The sequence below is a fragment of the Electrophorus electricus genome, chromosome 1, assembly GCF_013358815.1.
Source record: "Electrophorus electricus isolate fEleEle1 chromosome 1, fEleEle1.pri, whole genome shotgun sequence".
Lineage (NCBI taxonomy): Eukaryota > Metazoa > Chordata > Actinopteri > Gymnotiformes > Gymnotidae > Electrophorus > Electrophorus electricus.
Genome location: NC_049535.1, coordinates 39,666 through 55,705, shown reverse-complemented (window position 1 = coordinate 55,705; position 16,040 = coordinate 39,666). Strand labels below are relative to the sequence as shown.

At 37.7% G+C, this 16,040-nt stretch overlaps 1 protein-coding gene across 1 annotated transcript; it reads left to right on the top strand.

Moving 5' to 3' along the window:
• Window positions 1-7,421: 7,421 nt before the first annotated feature.
• On the top strand, window positions 7,422-11,284 carry LOC113584701 (insulin gene enhancer protein isl-2b-like). Its single transcript, XM_027021780.2, has 6 exons — window positions 7,422-7,476; window positions 7,756-7,945; window positions 8,490-8,743; window positions 9,490-9,776; window positions 10,132-10,299; window positions 10,515-11,284. The coding sequence occupies exons 1-6, from the start codon at window positions 7,422-7,424 to the stop codon at window positions 10,644-10,646; spliced, it is 1,086 nt and encodes a 361-aa protein (XP_026877581.2). The 3' UTR covers window positions 10,647-11,284.
• Window positions 11,285-16,040: the final 4,756 nt, after the last annotated feature.

The following is a 16,040-nucleotide window of genomic DNA, read 5'->3' as shown; positions in this document are numbered from 1 at the left end:
TAAGACCTAAGATGCACATTTATACAGTTATATCAGTTTATGTTAATCCTAAAATGCACATAAGAAAACAGTGAATTACAAGCAGCTTCGTCCAGGCCACACAATCAGGCTAAGCATGGAATGATTCTTGTGTAAAAATTAATTACATCAATCACCTGGGATGATTTATAATTGATTGGGTGGATTAATTTGTATGTGGATGTTTGTTTTGAAACCTTAATGATGCAGAGAGTAACCATAGCATGTAGAAAAAAGTAAATCAGTCTCAGCCGGTAAAGGCACGGGCTGCATGGCTTGTCAGCCTATTTGCATATCTATGTAAACATGTGAATAATTTATCTTTACATATTATAATTAAGGAGCTGTCAAATAGAAACATATCAGAGAAATCAATTTCTTTGGCTGTTGCTTAATGATCACAGTAGCTGTTGCTCATTTAGAACAATATTATTGCTAATTAAATTTATATTCAAGTATTTAGTAGTTCATTAAAAGCAAGTCAGTAGTACCAACTCAAATACAAGATGGTGAAAGCATGCTGATATTGCAGTTGTGATTGTGCAGTGAAGCAGTTAATGTAAAGTTTCTAAAGGTGAGGTCTTAAAGGGAAGGTCTTAAAGTGAAGCCAGTTGTAGACTAAAGCTAAATATATATTTAGAAAAGACATTTTCATAGAGCTCAAATTTCTTCAAGAAAATGAATCACTATAATTTAAGGTCGAGAGAGAATTAATTTTGCTCACAGTGAACAAAGTGAAAGTGAATTAGCAATTTGTGAATGTTTTAGCATTTCAGCCCTGCCCACATTTTTGGGCAGCTCAGTGTGATGTGAGTGACAGAGTGAGCAGGACAAGATGCTAACTCAGGAACAGCGTTCAATTTAATTTCTTCCACATTTTTATTTATATTTTAAATATGAAATCAAAGAATTGTTTTTAACTTTGTTATACTCTTAATTCTTAACACAGCCACTATCAGAGAGATACAGACCTGAAAATTTAACTTGAAATCCAACACTTACCCAAAAGCTTGTTGATTACTCTGTTATTGTCATGTGTTAAGCATCTGTGTCTGCACACACACACACACACACACACAAACCTGTGTTCATGCCTCCCCTTCTACAGCCTGAATAATTCAGTGTTTCTCCCCTGTGGAGGATAATGGACATGTGAGGATTCATAAGACAGTTCCTCACTGAGTCTCTGGGTCACTGAAGTGTCTGTGGTCACTGGCCAAACCTCCATTTAGAGTCCAATGGCCTGAACTACAAAGTGAAATTAACCACAGCAATCTGTTTTCACTCTACCCCTGAAAAAGTGGCCTACTTTATTATAACTACTCTTAGAGCTCGTAGAGCTTACTTGATTTTATATATATATTTATATATACTATATAATTAATGACAATCCAGAGTGGAGGCCAGACAACCCTCTGCTGATCGCCACGAGATGTCACCCAAGATTCATATTTACAGTGTATCTGAAATTATGGAAAAACATTAGTACCTTGGTATAGTCATCATATTTGCAATATAAAACAGAATACTCAAAAGGTAGAACGTAAATGACGCAACACTAAACTTTTACTCTTCCAGCTCACATGCCAGGAGAGCCTTATCAAGTATAGAAAAGCACTTATTAGCCTAACCCTATCCCAGAACATCAAAGCCAATAAAGATATTATTATCCTTTACCTCTATCCAAGAGCCTGAGCTAACATCTGTGATCTCAAGGTTCAAATAATCGAACTTTTACTACATTTAATAAACTTCTCCTTAAACATTGGCTATGTACCTAAATCATTCAAATTAGTAATAACCAGACCACTTATCAAAAAATCTAAGCTTGAACTACGTTAACTATCAAACTACAGGTTGGTTTCTCTTTATTTATTCCTTCCCTTTTTTAAGATCCTAGAAAAAGCTTTAGCTCAGCAGCTAAGCTCATATATCAGAACCAGATACATTAAGCCTTTCAGTTTGGGTTTAGGCCTAATCATAGTACAAAGACAGCACTGATTAAAGTAGTTAATGACCTGTTGTTGGTTTCTGACCAGGATTATGTCTCTTTGTTTATATTGCTTGATTTCAGTGCAGCATTTGACACCACAGATCACAACATTTTACTATATAGACTAAAATGCTGTTGTGCTACCGGTTTGTCCACATAAATGAAGACATTTCAGCCTACACCAAGGTTTGTTTTGGTGTCCCACAGGTATCTGTCCTAGGGCCCATGTTTTTTTATATATGCTACCTCTAGGTGGCATTATACATAGACACTGTGGAAGTTTTCTCTGCTATGCTGACAATATTCAATTATATATCTTAGCCAAACTAGAGAACAAACATCATCTTAATATTACTGAGCAATGTGTAAAGGATATGACACTATGACACTGGATATTGAGAAACTTTCTCTCACTTAATCCTGACAAAAGAGAAGTGCTTTTATTAGGCCCAGAGACAGCTAGGACAGCTATCTAATTACATAATAAACCTTGTTGGTCTCCCATTCACACCTTCTTTAACAGTTAAAGATCTTGGGTCCCAGTCTCTCATTTGAACCTCATATCAATAAAATTTCTAGGACAGCCTTTTTCCACCTCAGGAACATTGCAAAGATTAGGAACATACTCTCCTCACATGATGCAGAAAAGCTAGTCCATGCATTTATCAGTTATGTACTGATAATGTAATGTCTTACTATCAAGCTATACCACTAAGAGCCTAAACAAGCTTCACCTAGTTCAAAATGCAGTAGCCTAGTAGTTCTTACTAGAACTAGAAAACTTGATCACATCACTCCTATCTTAGCTGCATTACATTGGCTTCCAGTAAATTTCGTATTGATTATAAAATACTTCTAATGACCTGCAAAGCACTGAATCATCTTGCTCCACAGTACCTTAGCGAACTCCTAGTGCATTATGACCCACCATGTCTGCTTAGATCAAAAGGTGCAGCCGATTTTCAGTATCAATAATAAGAAAATCTACCACAGGGAGCAGAACCCTTGTCTTGCTCACTGGGGGCTTGGACACCGACATGTGTAAAGCTGCTTTGTGACAACAGCTGTTTTAAAAAGTGATATTTCAACACATTTGACTTTTACTTATTTTTATGCTTATATATGTAAATTATGCATATGATTAGACTGTATTTGTATGTGTAGCTTCCATCTTTGCTCTATACATTCTCCTTATCTGATATATCATCAGGAATTCTAGAAGTACATACAAGACATATACAGAGTACATCTGTGTGCGGGGCTGAGCGCACACGGAGTCTGCCGTTCTGAGGGTGGAGCTGAGGGCGGAGTCTGCCGTGCTGAGGGTGGAGCTGAGGGCGGGGCTGGGATTCAGCCTAGCACCACTCCTCTGTTGCCTCTCTTGGGAAGGGCAAATCAGCTGCTCTTAGACAAACATGAATATTTCAAATATGAATATTTCAGTGCCATTTAATGCTCCCGCTGCAGACCTCAGAGAGTCCAGCATCTATCTGTGAACACACTGGACAACCGACAGTCATCTCTCCTGCTTTAGGAACATGTGAGAGTCAGACTGCACACACATGGAAATGGACAGGTGGTTTGCTGCCACTCTGTGAGTTTTCTGTGTTCTGCTGAGCCAACATGCCTCACTGGCTAAAGGGAGGGAGAATTTCCTAACCCTAACACACACACACCAACCAACCAAACACACACAACCCAAACACACACCCACACACCACCTAAAAACACATGTACCATCCAAACACACACCCACACACCTCCCAACCAAACACACACACTACCCACACACTGACTAAACAGCACCCAACAAAACACACACCACCCAAACAAACATGCGCACAACCCAACCACACACACACACCAACCAACCACACAAACACCACCCAACCACACACACACCCCACCCAAACATACACACCACCCAACCAAACACACATACCACCTAAACACACACCACACAAACAAACATGGACATCACTCAACCACACACACACCTCCCAATCATGCACCCGCACACCAACCAAACACCTAAAAACACATGCATCACCCACACACACACCCACACAAAAAAATAACCATATACAACCCACACACACAAACAAACACACATAACCCAACCACACACCCACATATCATTCAAACACATACCACCACACACATACCAACCAGGCACACACACACCACACCAAAACGAATACTCACACACACACACACTATCCAACCACAAACATACCACCTAGAGACACATGCACACACATTAATTTAACATTAATTTTCCTGTCACAATACATCATCTTATAAGAGGCAGATTAAGCCATTATTCATACTTGACTTCTCTCTCTCGCTCTCTCTCTCTCTCTCTCTCTCTCACACACACACACACACACCCCGTCATACATCTCTCAAACACTATCATACACACACACACACACACACACACACACACAAAATCATGTATCTCACTCACTATCATACACACACCCACACACCATCATACATCTCTCATACATACACACACACACACCATCATACATCTCTCATCCACTATCATAGACACACACACACACCCCATCATACATCTCTCACCCACTATCATACACACACATACACCATCATATATCTCTCACCCACTATCATACACAAACACACCATCATACATCTCTCACACACTATCATACACAAACACACCATCATACATCTCTCACCCACTATCATACACACACATACACCATCATATATCTCTCACCTACTATCATACACAAACACACCATCATACATCTCTCACCCACTATCATACACACACATACACCATCATATATCTCTCACCCACTATCATACACAAACACACCATCATACATCTCTCACACACTATCATACACAAACACACCATCATACATCTCTCACCCACTATCATACACACACATACACCATCATATATCTCTCACCCACTATCATACACAAACACACCATCATACATCTCTCACACACTATCATACACACACACACACACGCACACACACACACACACAGAGAAACTATCACACATCTCTCAAATACTATCATACTCACTCTCTCTCTCTCTCTCTCTCTCTCTCTCTCTCACACACACACACACACACACACACACACACACACAGCATCATAAATCATACATCTCTCACACTATCACCTGGCAGCTGCAGTGCTGTTATTTTCTTTAGTGACACACATTTGTTAAATGTGTCAATGCAAAATAGTGTTTTCATGCTTAAGTGCTACCTGTATCAGTCAAACCACACAAAAATAGGGATAACTTTATTTCTAATATTATATTTGCCTTGAGAGATCATTTCCATCAAGGTGGGACACAAAATAGCCATTTTGAGAGGTACACTTAAGTTATTGGTATTTTGAAAAATATATTTAAACCACTTTATTGGTAATATGTGCAATTTCTAATACATTTTGGTTTATACAGCAATTGTTTTGTATAGTCTGTACTTAAAATATTATAACGTCTATTGATGAAATGTCTCTTTAAATATTTAAGATACTGACGCAACAAATACAGTTTTAGAGTAAACAAACATCAACAAAGTCTTAAAAAGGATAAAACGCTACTGTCTGTCGAAGCTGCTGTCGATGAAATATTACCGAGTTCACAAAGCCTTACCAGCCATATAGCAAGAAAAGCTTTCTGAAGATAACTAAGATACTGACTGTAGAAAAGAGACTGTAGAACAATTGAAGAGGTCCTAATACAAATCTAACTACTGGCTATTGGGTATCTCTGATTGGGTCTAGTAATTGCTTTATGCAATTATGTTGTATCTCGAAAGTTATTTTCAATATCGCGAGATAACCCGTGATGGCATACTGTGAATTAGAGCTGTAAATGGAGACTCCCTAAATTATGAACTCTCCTTAATTTTCATTAATTTGATCCTTTTGTCTGTCTCTTTTTAGATTAGCCATACATACTGAAATCAAGTAGGCCTATATAACGTTATTGTAATGAATAGAGTTATTATTTTAAAGTACTCTACGACTTACAGACTTTGTAGCTGTTTCACAGTCGTATAAGAAAACAAAGCCTAATTTAAGCAGTAACAGTTCATACAAGTGTTGTGGTTATCAAACATCGGAGTGCCCTTATAATTATTGATATAGTATATAATTTGTAATCTACTGTAGTGTGCAAGAAATTAAGTCTATCTGAAGCAAGCAGTAAAATATAAACTAGCCTATGTGAGATGGCTATAGCTAACAATATTACAATATTTTTATTCATTTGTTTACTACTACTACTAGTACTACTACTACTACTACTACTACTAATAATAATAATAATAATAACTAATATCCCAGTTCATGTAAGGATAGCATGCGCCAAATGAAGATTTAGACTACTGGAACAGAACTATTTGAACCAGTACTAAAAATGAATACATACCTGTTCATTTTTGTAGAGATCTTATTCCTTATTAGTTAATTGGCTAATTCCTTAAAGTATCATTTCCAATGCTGTTGAACTGTAACTGCTACTGCTACTGCTAATATGAAACAATGTCCTAAATCTAGGCTAATTATTACTTATTCCAATTTAGCCTACTACTAACGTCTTGTCCGTGAAATGTAACGAGATCAGTTATTTTGGTAACATATTAATCAAAACTGTTTCATAATTAATACGGTATCACATTGTCTAAGGAAAAAATTAACTGTCCACTTGAATTCACTCTGTAGATAAAAAATAGAAACATTGTTTCAATATCACATCAATAAATAACATCTGATGGTTAAAATTTGTGAATAATATTAGTTCAAGTGTCTTTTTGAACTCCCACAAATAGTCGATTGTTACTCCAATAGATGTCATCATGTTTTTGTTTTAGAAGCACCACAGCCATTAAAGTACCTAGATCATTCTGGAAATAAAAATTATAGCAACTCTTTCCTAGGTTTATTATTTGCAGTATTCAAAAACCACAACATACAAAATGTTGTGTAAATATTTCATAACTTGTCTCTAACCCTAACCCTAACTGGCCTGATATGCTTCGCACTGAACTATTGAACATTCCTATCTCTGATAGCCTGATGTACATTAGCATTCAGTGAGTACCTTATGCAGTCTTCTAACTAGAAATAATCAATGGTAAAACTATGCACTTGTTTCATCATATCCGGGGTGTGTCATCAATCATTTCCCCCTACGACTGTCCCTAGATGCCTGTTGCCCACTATTGAAGAATCCGTTTTAAAGTGTGACGTCATATCGTGTGTGAGACACTGCAGACTGTGCACAGCGATCTCATCCACTCTCTTTCTCCCTTTCTCCATCTCTCTTAATTTCCAATTATACTTGTCAGGCAGCAGAGTGCTAACGATACAGTTTCTTGGTTTGATCGCGTATTTTGTGTCCTATATGGTGGATATAATATTGAATTATTTCTTGGATGATATGGGCGATCATTCCAAAAGTAAGTAACTGCGCGCAAGCAAATCTGAAGAATTTTCTCTGAATTGCATAATTTACCGACAAATGTTTCTCTCAGTCAGGTGAATTTACTGTTTACTCCTAAGCAGGCTTCTGTTTTTCTGCTATGGATGTTAAGTATATTGAAAATGTGTTATATTGTATGTATTTGATGAAAAACTTGACACTACTGTGTGCTTCAATATTATGTTTAACTGCAAAATCTGAACTCTGATCTCTCTGTAGATGACGCTCAGTGATGGTCTTGTTTTTTCATGCGCAGAGAAGTCTGGGTTGGCGATGTGTGTCGGCTGCGGAAGTCAGATCCATGATCAGTATATCCTTCGGGTCTCCCCCGATCTGGAGTGGCACGCGACTTGCCTGAAATGCGCAGAATGCAGCCAGTATCTCGATGAGACTTGTACTTGCTTTGTCCGCGAGGGGAAGACCTACTGCAAGAGAGATTATGTAAGGTATGGTTTCAAATATCCTAAAAGTATATAACATAAGTAAAGTCGATATACATAGAATACAAGTCGGTTTAGACCAAGAATCTAAATAACAAATAAAGGGATATTTGGTATTTACAGAAGAATCTGTAAACCTAACCCTAAGTATTGCACACCAGCGTCACAGGACACGTAGATAAATAATTGCAAGACCACCGTTTATAGCCTCAGAAATGTTTAGAATGGGTTAAATAGTTGGAAGGTTTCTAAACAACACATCGGTGTGGATGAGTGATTGTAAGAGTTGATATCTGTCTGTAAAGCGTCCTTGAGTTCGAGAAAGGCGCTATATAAATGTAACTAACCACCACCACAACAACAATAACAACAACAACAACAACAATAATAATAATAATGATAATAATAATAATAATAATAATAATAATAATAATAAACTGTTTAACATAAAACATGTAGATGTCTAAAATAGAAATATCCTAACAGTGTCCTATTAGTCTATGTTGCCTTGTATAAATTGTGTATGTTTAGTATTTCCTTTCTTGGACAGACTTTTCGGAATCAAATGCGCAAAATGCAGCTTGGGCTTCAGTCGTAAGGACCTGGTCATGCGCGCGCGGGACACCCTCTATCACATCCCGTGTTTCCGCTGTGGGGTCTGTAGCCGGCAGCTCATACCAGGGGATGAGTTCTCCGTACGAGATGACGAACTATTGTGTAGAAAAGATCACGGATTACTACTGGAGCACGAAATGGGTTCACACAGCCCAGACCATATCCACAACAGAGTGTTACATATGGCAGGTCAGTGCAGCACTACATGATTAAGGATGCCCCGTTATTTTTAATTAATTAATTAATTAACTAAGTAAATAAATAAATACATAAATAAATAAATGTGTGTGTGTGTGTGTGTGTGTGTGTGTGTGTGTATATATATATATATATATATATATATATATATATATATATATATATATATATATATATATATATATACACACAAACACACACAAATGCCCCGTTATCTTAATAAATGAATATATATGCCCCATTATCTTAATAGCATGACTCAGTTTTCCGCGTCTTAATTCGTTTCTGAAAAGTCTGAGAAGGGTTTTCCAAAAGAAATAGTGTTTGTTGCACGACTGGACTGACTGGTTGGAGCCTAATTACATTTTTAAAACGACAACGACTCCTCTTGTGCACGTGCTATATTGACAACGTACGCAAACGGACAATCTACCAGTCACTTACATTAACACAGCAGTGTAACGCATTTCTTGTGAGAAGATTTAAGATTTTTACGTGATTTTTTAAATTAATATTTAGCGTTTATTTATTTACTATGTATTTACTATGAACATTATTGATAAGCTACTGCTGCTGCTGATGATGCTAATATTTTTGGTAAATCGGCAACGTCTAATTACTCAACCAGTTGATTCAAGGCAAAATATGAGTATAGAAACGTGTGTTCTCTGATATAGTTGATTAAGATTATTTGCATTATAATTACCAACATTTCTCGTTCATTTTTTTCACTTTAGCGGATCCGATGTCGGTCCGACCGGCGCCACACAGGAATCCTGTGCACAGACAATCAGAAAAGACCACGCGAGTGCGAACTGTGCTGAACGAAAAGCAACTACACACTTTACGCACGTGCTACAACGCAAACCCACGGCCGGACGCGCTCATGAAGGAGCAGCTGGTTGAGATGACGGGTCTGACCCCGCGGGTCATTCGGGTCTGGTTCCAAAACAAGCGGTGCAAAGACAAGAAAAGATCTATACTAATGAAGCAGCTACAACAGCAGCAACACGGCGATAAGACCGTAAGCATACATAGTCAGATAATGGGGGTGGATTTTAGATTCAAGCACCGTAGCGAGTGTCAGTAACCGTTTAAAGTTCATTATCATGAATGACCGGCCTCAGACATTAGACAATTGGAAGACAAAGTTAAGTGAGTCTATAATTTAGTTTCCGTGCCAGGACTCATTCGAGGTTGATTTTGAGAACACTGTAAATCTCGGTTTTAAAAGTATAGACAGATGTTTTTTTCAGTTACGCTTATGAATATCTTAATTGAAAGGGAAAAGTTTTTTAAAATAGCTTTTTTACCTGTTTTTTAAGGACTAGTCTTAAAGGCCTAGGTACATGGACTTATTGAAATGTTTTCTGACTCAGAATCGTCAGGGCCTGACGGACACTGCGCTGATCGCGGGAAGCCCTGTCAGGCCTGACGCTTCCGTGCCCGGCCATCCGGTGGAGGTGCACACCTACCAGCCGCCTTGGAAGGCCCTGGGCGAGTTCGCGCTCCAGAGGGATCTGGAGCAACCGGTTTTCCAGCAGCTGGTGAATGCCAACTCACTCAGGCGCGCGAAAAAGATACCGTACATGAACTGTACTTGATATCGGTGTGCGAAGGTGCAACCACAAAATTGGTGATAATTAATTTATTTTTATTTTTCCATGGTTTAGGGATTATTTTCTGCATTTTGGAATCAAATGGCACAATTAACCATTAATATAAAACATGAAAAAACAGTTAATTTTCTTCTCACTCACAGGTATCTTTCTCGGAATCGGGATCTAGAAGCAACTCATCGGGCAGTGATGTGACTTCTTTGTCATCACAATTACCGGACACTCCGAATAGTCTGGTAGCCAATAGTATGGTACCGAGCCCGATGGAGTCGTGAGAACGATAGTGTCCTCGTGCCTGGACTAACAGTCAGTCCGTCTGAAGCACGAGTCACGGGGTTTCATAGGAAAGTGGGTTTCCCATCAGACAGCTGACCGGACAATTCCGGCGGACAAATCTCGCGTGCTGAAAAGAAACTATAGTGAGAATCTTTTCTAAGTTGAGCAGTGTGAACGAAACCGAACGGATGCAAACCGCACAGTCATACTAAAAATGTATTCAAAATGGGCATCTGTATCTCTCTCTGACATTTTTATACGAATCATTAGGGACTCCGAAAGATAGGAATGATGTTGACAGAATTGTTTATATAAAGTACAGGCCTTTCTAAGTGGATTAGTGACAGACATTTTGTGCCTCTTGAGCAAAGTAATTTATTGTTAGGGTTAGTAATGGTAAAATTACTTATGGTAATTTATTGTTCTAATCATTCATACAGAAATAAAGCTGAGCGAGGTGATTGTGAGTTTGTGGGTTTAGCGTTCGGGTCTGGAGACCTTTAAGAAGACAGGCTTACTAAACTGCGACATTCAACACGAGTTTATCGATGATATACCATAAAACTAATTACCACAAACAGACCTGTATTGCTTCTTATGCACATCATATTATTTGTAGGAATTGGGGGTTGGAAAAATTAAACAGAAAAATGAAAATGGAAACGAAACATTATTATTATTATTATTATTATTGTTGTTGTTGTTGTGTGTATTATTATTGTTATTATTATTATGAATAATAATATGCATTTGTGCATTATTAAATTGCTTAATAGACATGTTTGTGGTTTTAAATTACTTTGGACGTTCTCTCTAATTTTGAGCGTCTAAAAAGTAATATATGAAAAACTCTAAACAAAAATGAGAAAATTATTTTTGAAACTTCATTATTATTTAACTTACATACCTAGAGATTTATAATTGGCGTCATCATTTTCGTTTAGCTTTAAGGCTGTCCGATCGTATAAATGTCTCTAAAGGTTAGCGTCTTGGTGAGCTCCGTCTCACTCGTATAGGCGGCTTTGGACAACAGATTTGGAGTTATCGTGTAATGGTACATTTAACGAATATGCATAATTTGCTACAAAGTTATCTCTAATAAAGAATGTGTTAAGTTTACGGTTTCAACCATGGGATAGGTTGAAACCATAAACTTCAACAGGGATAATGCGCAATATCGAGTGATTAGAGTCACAGTACATGTATTTTACTATTGGCATGAAAATGTAGTAAAGGCAATGCCTCTAGGAAAGAGTACTTTTAGTTTACGAATCACTGCTTTCAGGGTACTGTCTAGATTCTTATCTCGCCCATAGACTTTGATGATAATGTGATCAGAGATAAGACTTTTGCGGCGTGAACGACACTAACCAGCCGGCATCGTGACAACCAAGGTAGATCATCAAATTGTGCAGGTAGTATTACTTCGACCATCTTAACAGTTAGGTAGGGCTTCACACCTCCATATTTAAATGGCTCTGGTCACTATTTCGGCTCACTCAGCTAACCGCAGCAGATCTAGCCTATCACAAAACCCAAACGCTAAGAAAACAGAAGCTAGACCTATAACCGCCACAGGTCAATGACGATCTAGTACGGTAGACACGAACGAGGAAAACTGTTAGATGAACAGATGGTGCATATAAAAAAACCCTGCGATATTAATCTGTCGTGCTATAGTCCAGATTGCTAAAAGTAGGCCTATTTCCTGAAAATCAGTGTTATGAATTAGTAAAATAGCAATAGTTTAACTAGCACTGGTAATCACTTCCTGCCTACCATGAGACCATATATTAACCATTAATATAAAATCTTAAGTAGATGCATAAATGAATATTTTTGCTCTGTGCATATGTTAAACTGACTTCCTCATTGAAAAAAAATAGATGTGTAATGACAGTAATCTACAATTATAAATTAGAATGATTAAAGACCAATACTGAACTTTGCGTTCTACAGTAAAGTGGTGTAAGTAGGCCCTGCTCTAGATTTTGTTATCAATTAAACTGGCCAAATGGCATAAATTGGCAGTTTGCATTAGCTGTAGTGGAAAATGACAAATAGAGAATGAATGAATCACACAAAAACAGGCAAAAGGTGCTGCTGGCAAAAAGAGAGAATGAAGGACCCAAACAATGAGAAGCAGCAGTGATCTGATCGTGGAAGAATGAGCCATCCTCACTCATCTGCTAAAGATTCCTGCATGAATATGTAATGTTTCAGACAGCAAATATGAAAATGTATGTGTACTATGTCATATTAACATGATAATATTTTTGTATGTGCATGCGGTGGCATGTTTCATCTCTGTGTACATGAGGTAGCCTTCCTGCTAGAGACCACATTAACAGCGGTCAACTTCTTACAAATAAAACACACACAAACACACACAAGCATACAAGCATGCACGCCACCATAATAAAGGGCAGTCAGTGCCACCCACTCTACAATGACGTGTAAAACCCTACAAAACCTGTAAACCCAGACTAGCTACAGTGTTCTCTGCACAGCCGTGCAAACATCTGCATGATCTGCATGTACTTTTAGAAAGGAACAGGGTGAGTATTATAGTGTGAACTTGAGCTAAAGATCCCAGGATGTGAGAAACCCAGCCACTTCACCAAAGCTTTATATTAAGAGTGAATGAATAAGAAAAAAAGATTCATAATAGATTTATAAACATCTTAAAAATGCTGTCATACACATACATGTATGCATAAAAACACATACACGTACACATGCATGCATACACAAACAGATACACATACACACATGCATACAGAGGGAGAGAGAGAGAGAGAGTCTGTAGGGCAATGAATGTGAGTAGAGCTTTAGAAGAACCCACAGAAGACCCAAGAATGAGCAGGGTTGAAGGTGAAGATCTCCCAGACCCAACACAGAGCAGGGTTAAAGGTGAAGTGGCCTGACCATGGTAAATATCCAGAATTTATGAGATCCTAAAAACACTTTTAACAATAACAGCCTTAATATATTCTGGGTTTGATAATGCACTCTTCCTCTTAAGAGCAGAATAAACACACCCATAACACGTTTTTATAATTCCAGCATGATGGGACCTCAGAAACATCCTACAGCAGTGTTCAAAGGACTGCTGTGACATCAGCCTCAAATTAACAACCAAAATCACCATCAAAGAAAACACACATCCACTTTTCATTTCTCATTCATTACAGCTTTCCTGTTTGCTGCAATCTAAATCTTCACTGCATACCATGAGTTTATTTTTCTAATTTGTGAAAATTATGTTAATTATTTTCAGACAGTCACATAACATATGTATGAAACTTATAAAAAGTCTTATATTTGAGGCAGTGTGAGGGTCAAAAGTCACACAAACATTTTCCATAATAATGAAAATTACTGTGCAGTGCTTACATGCAGTATAAACACATTGAGGGTGAAATATGAATAATTTGGTCAATTACTTGGATAAGTTTAAATCATATAGTTTCTTGTATCATTCAGTGATACACACTTTACTAGTGTAAAGTAACAATTTTCAAATATTCACATCACTGTAACGGAGTAACTTTTTTACGCAATAATTAGTTATTGTGTTACACCAATTTTACCTTTATATTAAAATTCTATATATTTATATTTACAGGTGTAGTTTTGTTCAACCTAGTCAATCAAATCAACCTCAGAGAACTAAAATATTGTATAGAAAATCATTATGCAAACTGATTCTTAAACCAGCAAAATAAGGTTTTGGCTATTGACAAACAATAAACATGCAAACAATCAAATAAATAAATAGGTCAAATCAAGCAATTATGCAATTACAATAACATATGAACCTGTAGTACAGAGAACAACATGTCAATATCACTGAACATAGGTATATAACCTGTAATACATATAACAAATGGAAACTGTCCTGAAAGTGACTGAATGTTTCTTTTCATCTAAAAAGGATAGAGTAGCCATTTAATGCCCACAGTGTGTCTTAACAAGCAGTGCTACTGGAACAGCTATAGCACAGACACACACACACACATATACACATACACACATAGCAGCCGGCAGTGAATGAGAGAGTTGAGTCTGAGGTTGGCCTTAAGGTTAAGAGGGCTTTCTTATGCCAACAGTGTTTATCTTACCCTGGGAGAGAAAGGGTAGACTCATCATGTTTCCCTCCAAACATTTATCCTGCTTCAGACTCACACACAGAACATTCCAGAAGCCTGCACTTGCCAAGACAACCATTCACAACAAACAAGAGGACTTGTAAAGGAGCCTATGAAGAACTACACCATGGAAAAGCCAAAGCAGCCCAGAGTAAACAGAATCTATGAAGTGCTGATGCTCTGAGGTGGTGGAACTACATGGGAGTGTGAGTAAGATAAGAGATTCTATATAAAGTTATAAGGTTATAAAGGCTTTAATGTGATTTCAGCTATATACAAGTACACAGCAAAAATGAAACAATGTTCCTCCAGGACCATGGTGCAACACAAAACAAGTGCAACAGACAACACATTATACGAGTGCAACAATACAATGCAGTGCAATAATATCATAACAATAAATACAATACACAATGAGCAGACAGTGCATTTCTGCAGTAGTATTTGAGTAGTGATTTAGTTATAGTCACACATGCTGGTGATGCAGCTCACAGGTTAGTAGCTGGCACCAGCAAAGTGTATTCATGTCCCAGACATGTCCCAGGGGTATTTAGTTAAAGTTCCCAATCCTTAATACATATTTAACACACTTTTTGGAAGGAGGGTGTAAAATGTACAGATGTCCAACGAAAGAGTGTGAGGGTTAGAGGGTTAGGGTTAGAGTGTTAGGGTTGGAGTGTTAGGGTTAGAGGGTGAGGGTTAGTGTTAGAAGGATAGGGTAAGAGGGTTAGGGTTAAAGTGCTGGGTTAGAGGGTTAGGCTTAGAGTGTTAGGGTTAGATGGTTAGGGTTAGAGGGTGAGGGTTAGAGGGTGACTTTCTTTCTCTCAGAAATAGATTGTAAATCTCCATAGTCCATAGAGAAATATGAATATGCAAAAACAGGAATGAATATACGACAATATATATTTATTCTCAATCTGGTTATGGAACCTCATTTTAGGGAGAAGCATATTCACTGTCACCAACTGCCCAGTCAGTTTTTCAATCTGATATGTAAATCATCAGTCAAAAACAAATTATTGTCCTGTATTGAACTTCCCAGATTTGAGGATGAGATTATGTTCCTCAATACTGATGTTCCCAGTGCTTGAAGCTGCCCTTAATGGAAGACCTGCAGGGATACAGAGTCTCTCTGCCTTCTTCTAAAATAAACCACACAGCATGCAGAAAACAAGTAAACTAGTTAAAAGTCCTGTGATTGTATTCCAGGCTGAAAACATTGCAGCTGGTTAAAATTATTGG

Coding starts and splice junctions, on each gene's coding strand:
- LOC113584701 (XM_027021780.2), top strand. CDS start 7,422: ATGGTGGATATAATATTGAATTATTTCTTGGATGATATGGGCGATCAT. Junction 7,946..8,489: donor TGCAAGAGAGATTATGTAAG/GTATGGTTTCAA, acceptor TTTCTTGGACAG/ACTTTTCGGAATCAAATGCG. Junction 8,744..9,489: donor CAGAGTGTTACATATGGCAG/GTCAGTGCAGCA, acceptor TTTTCACTTTAG/CGGATCCGATGTCGGTCCGA.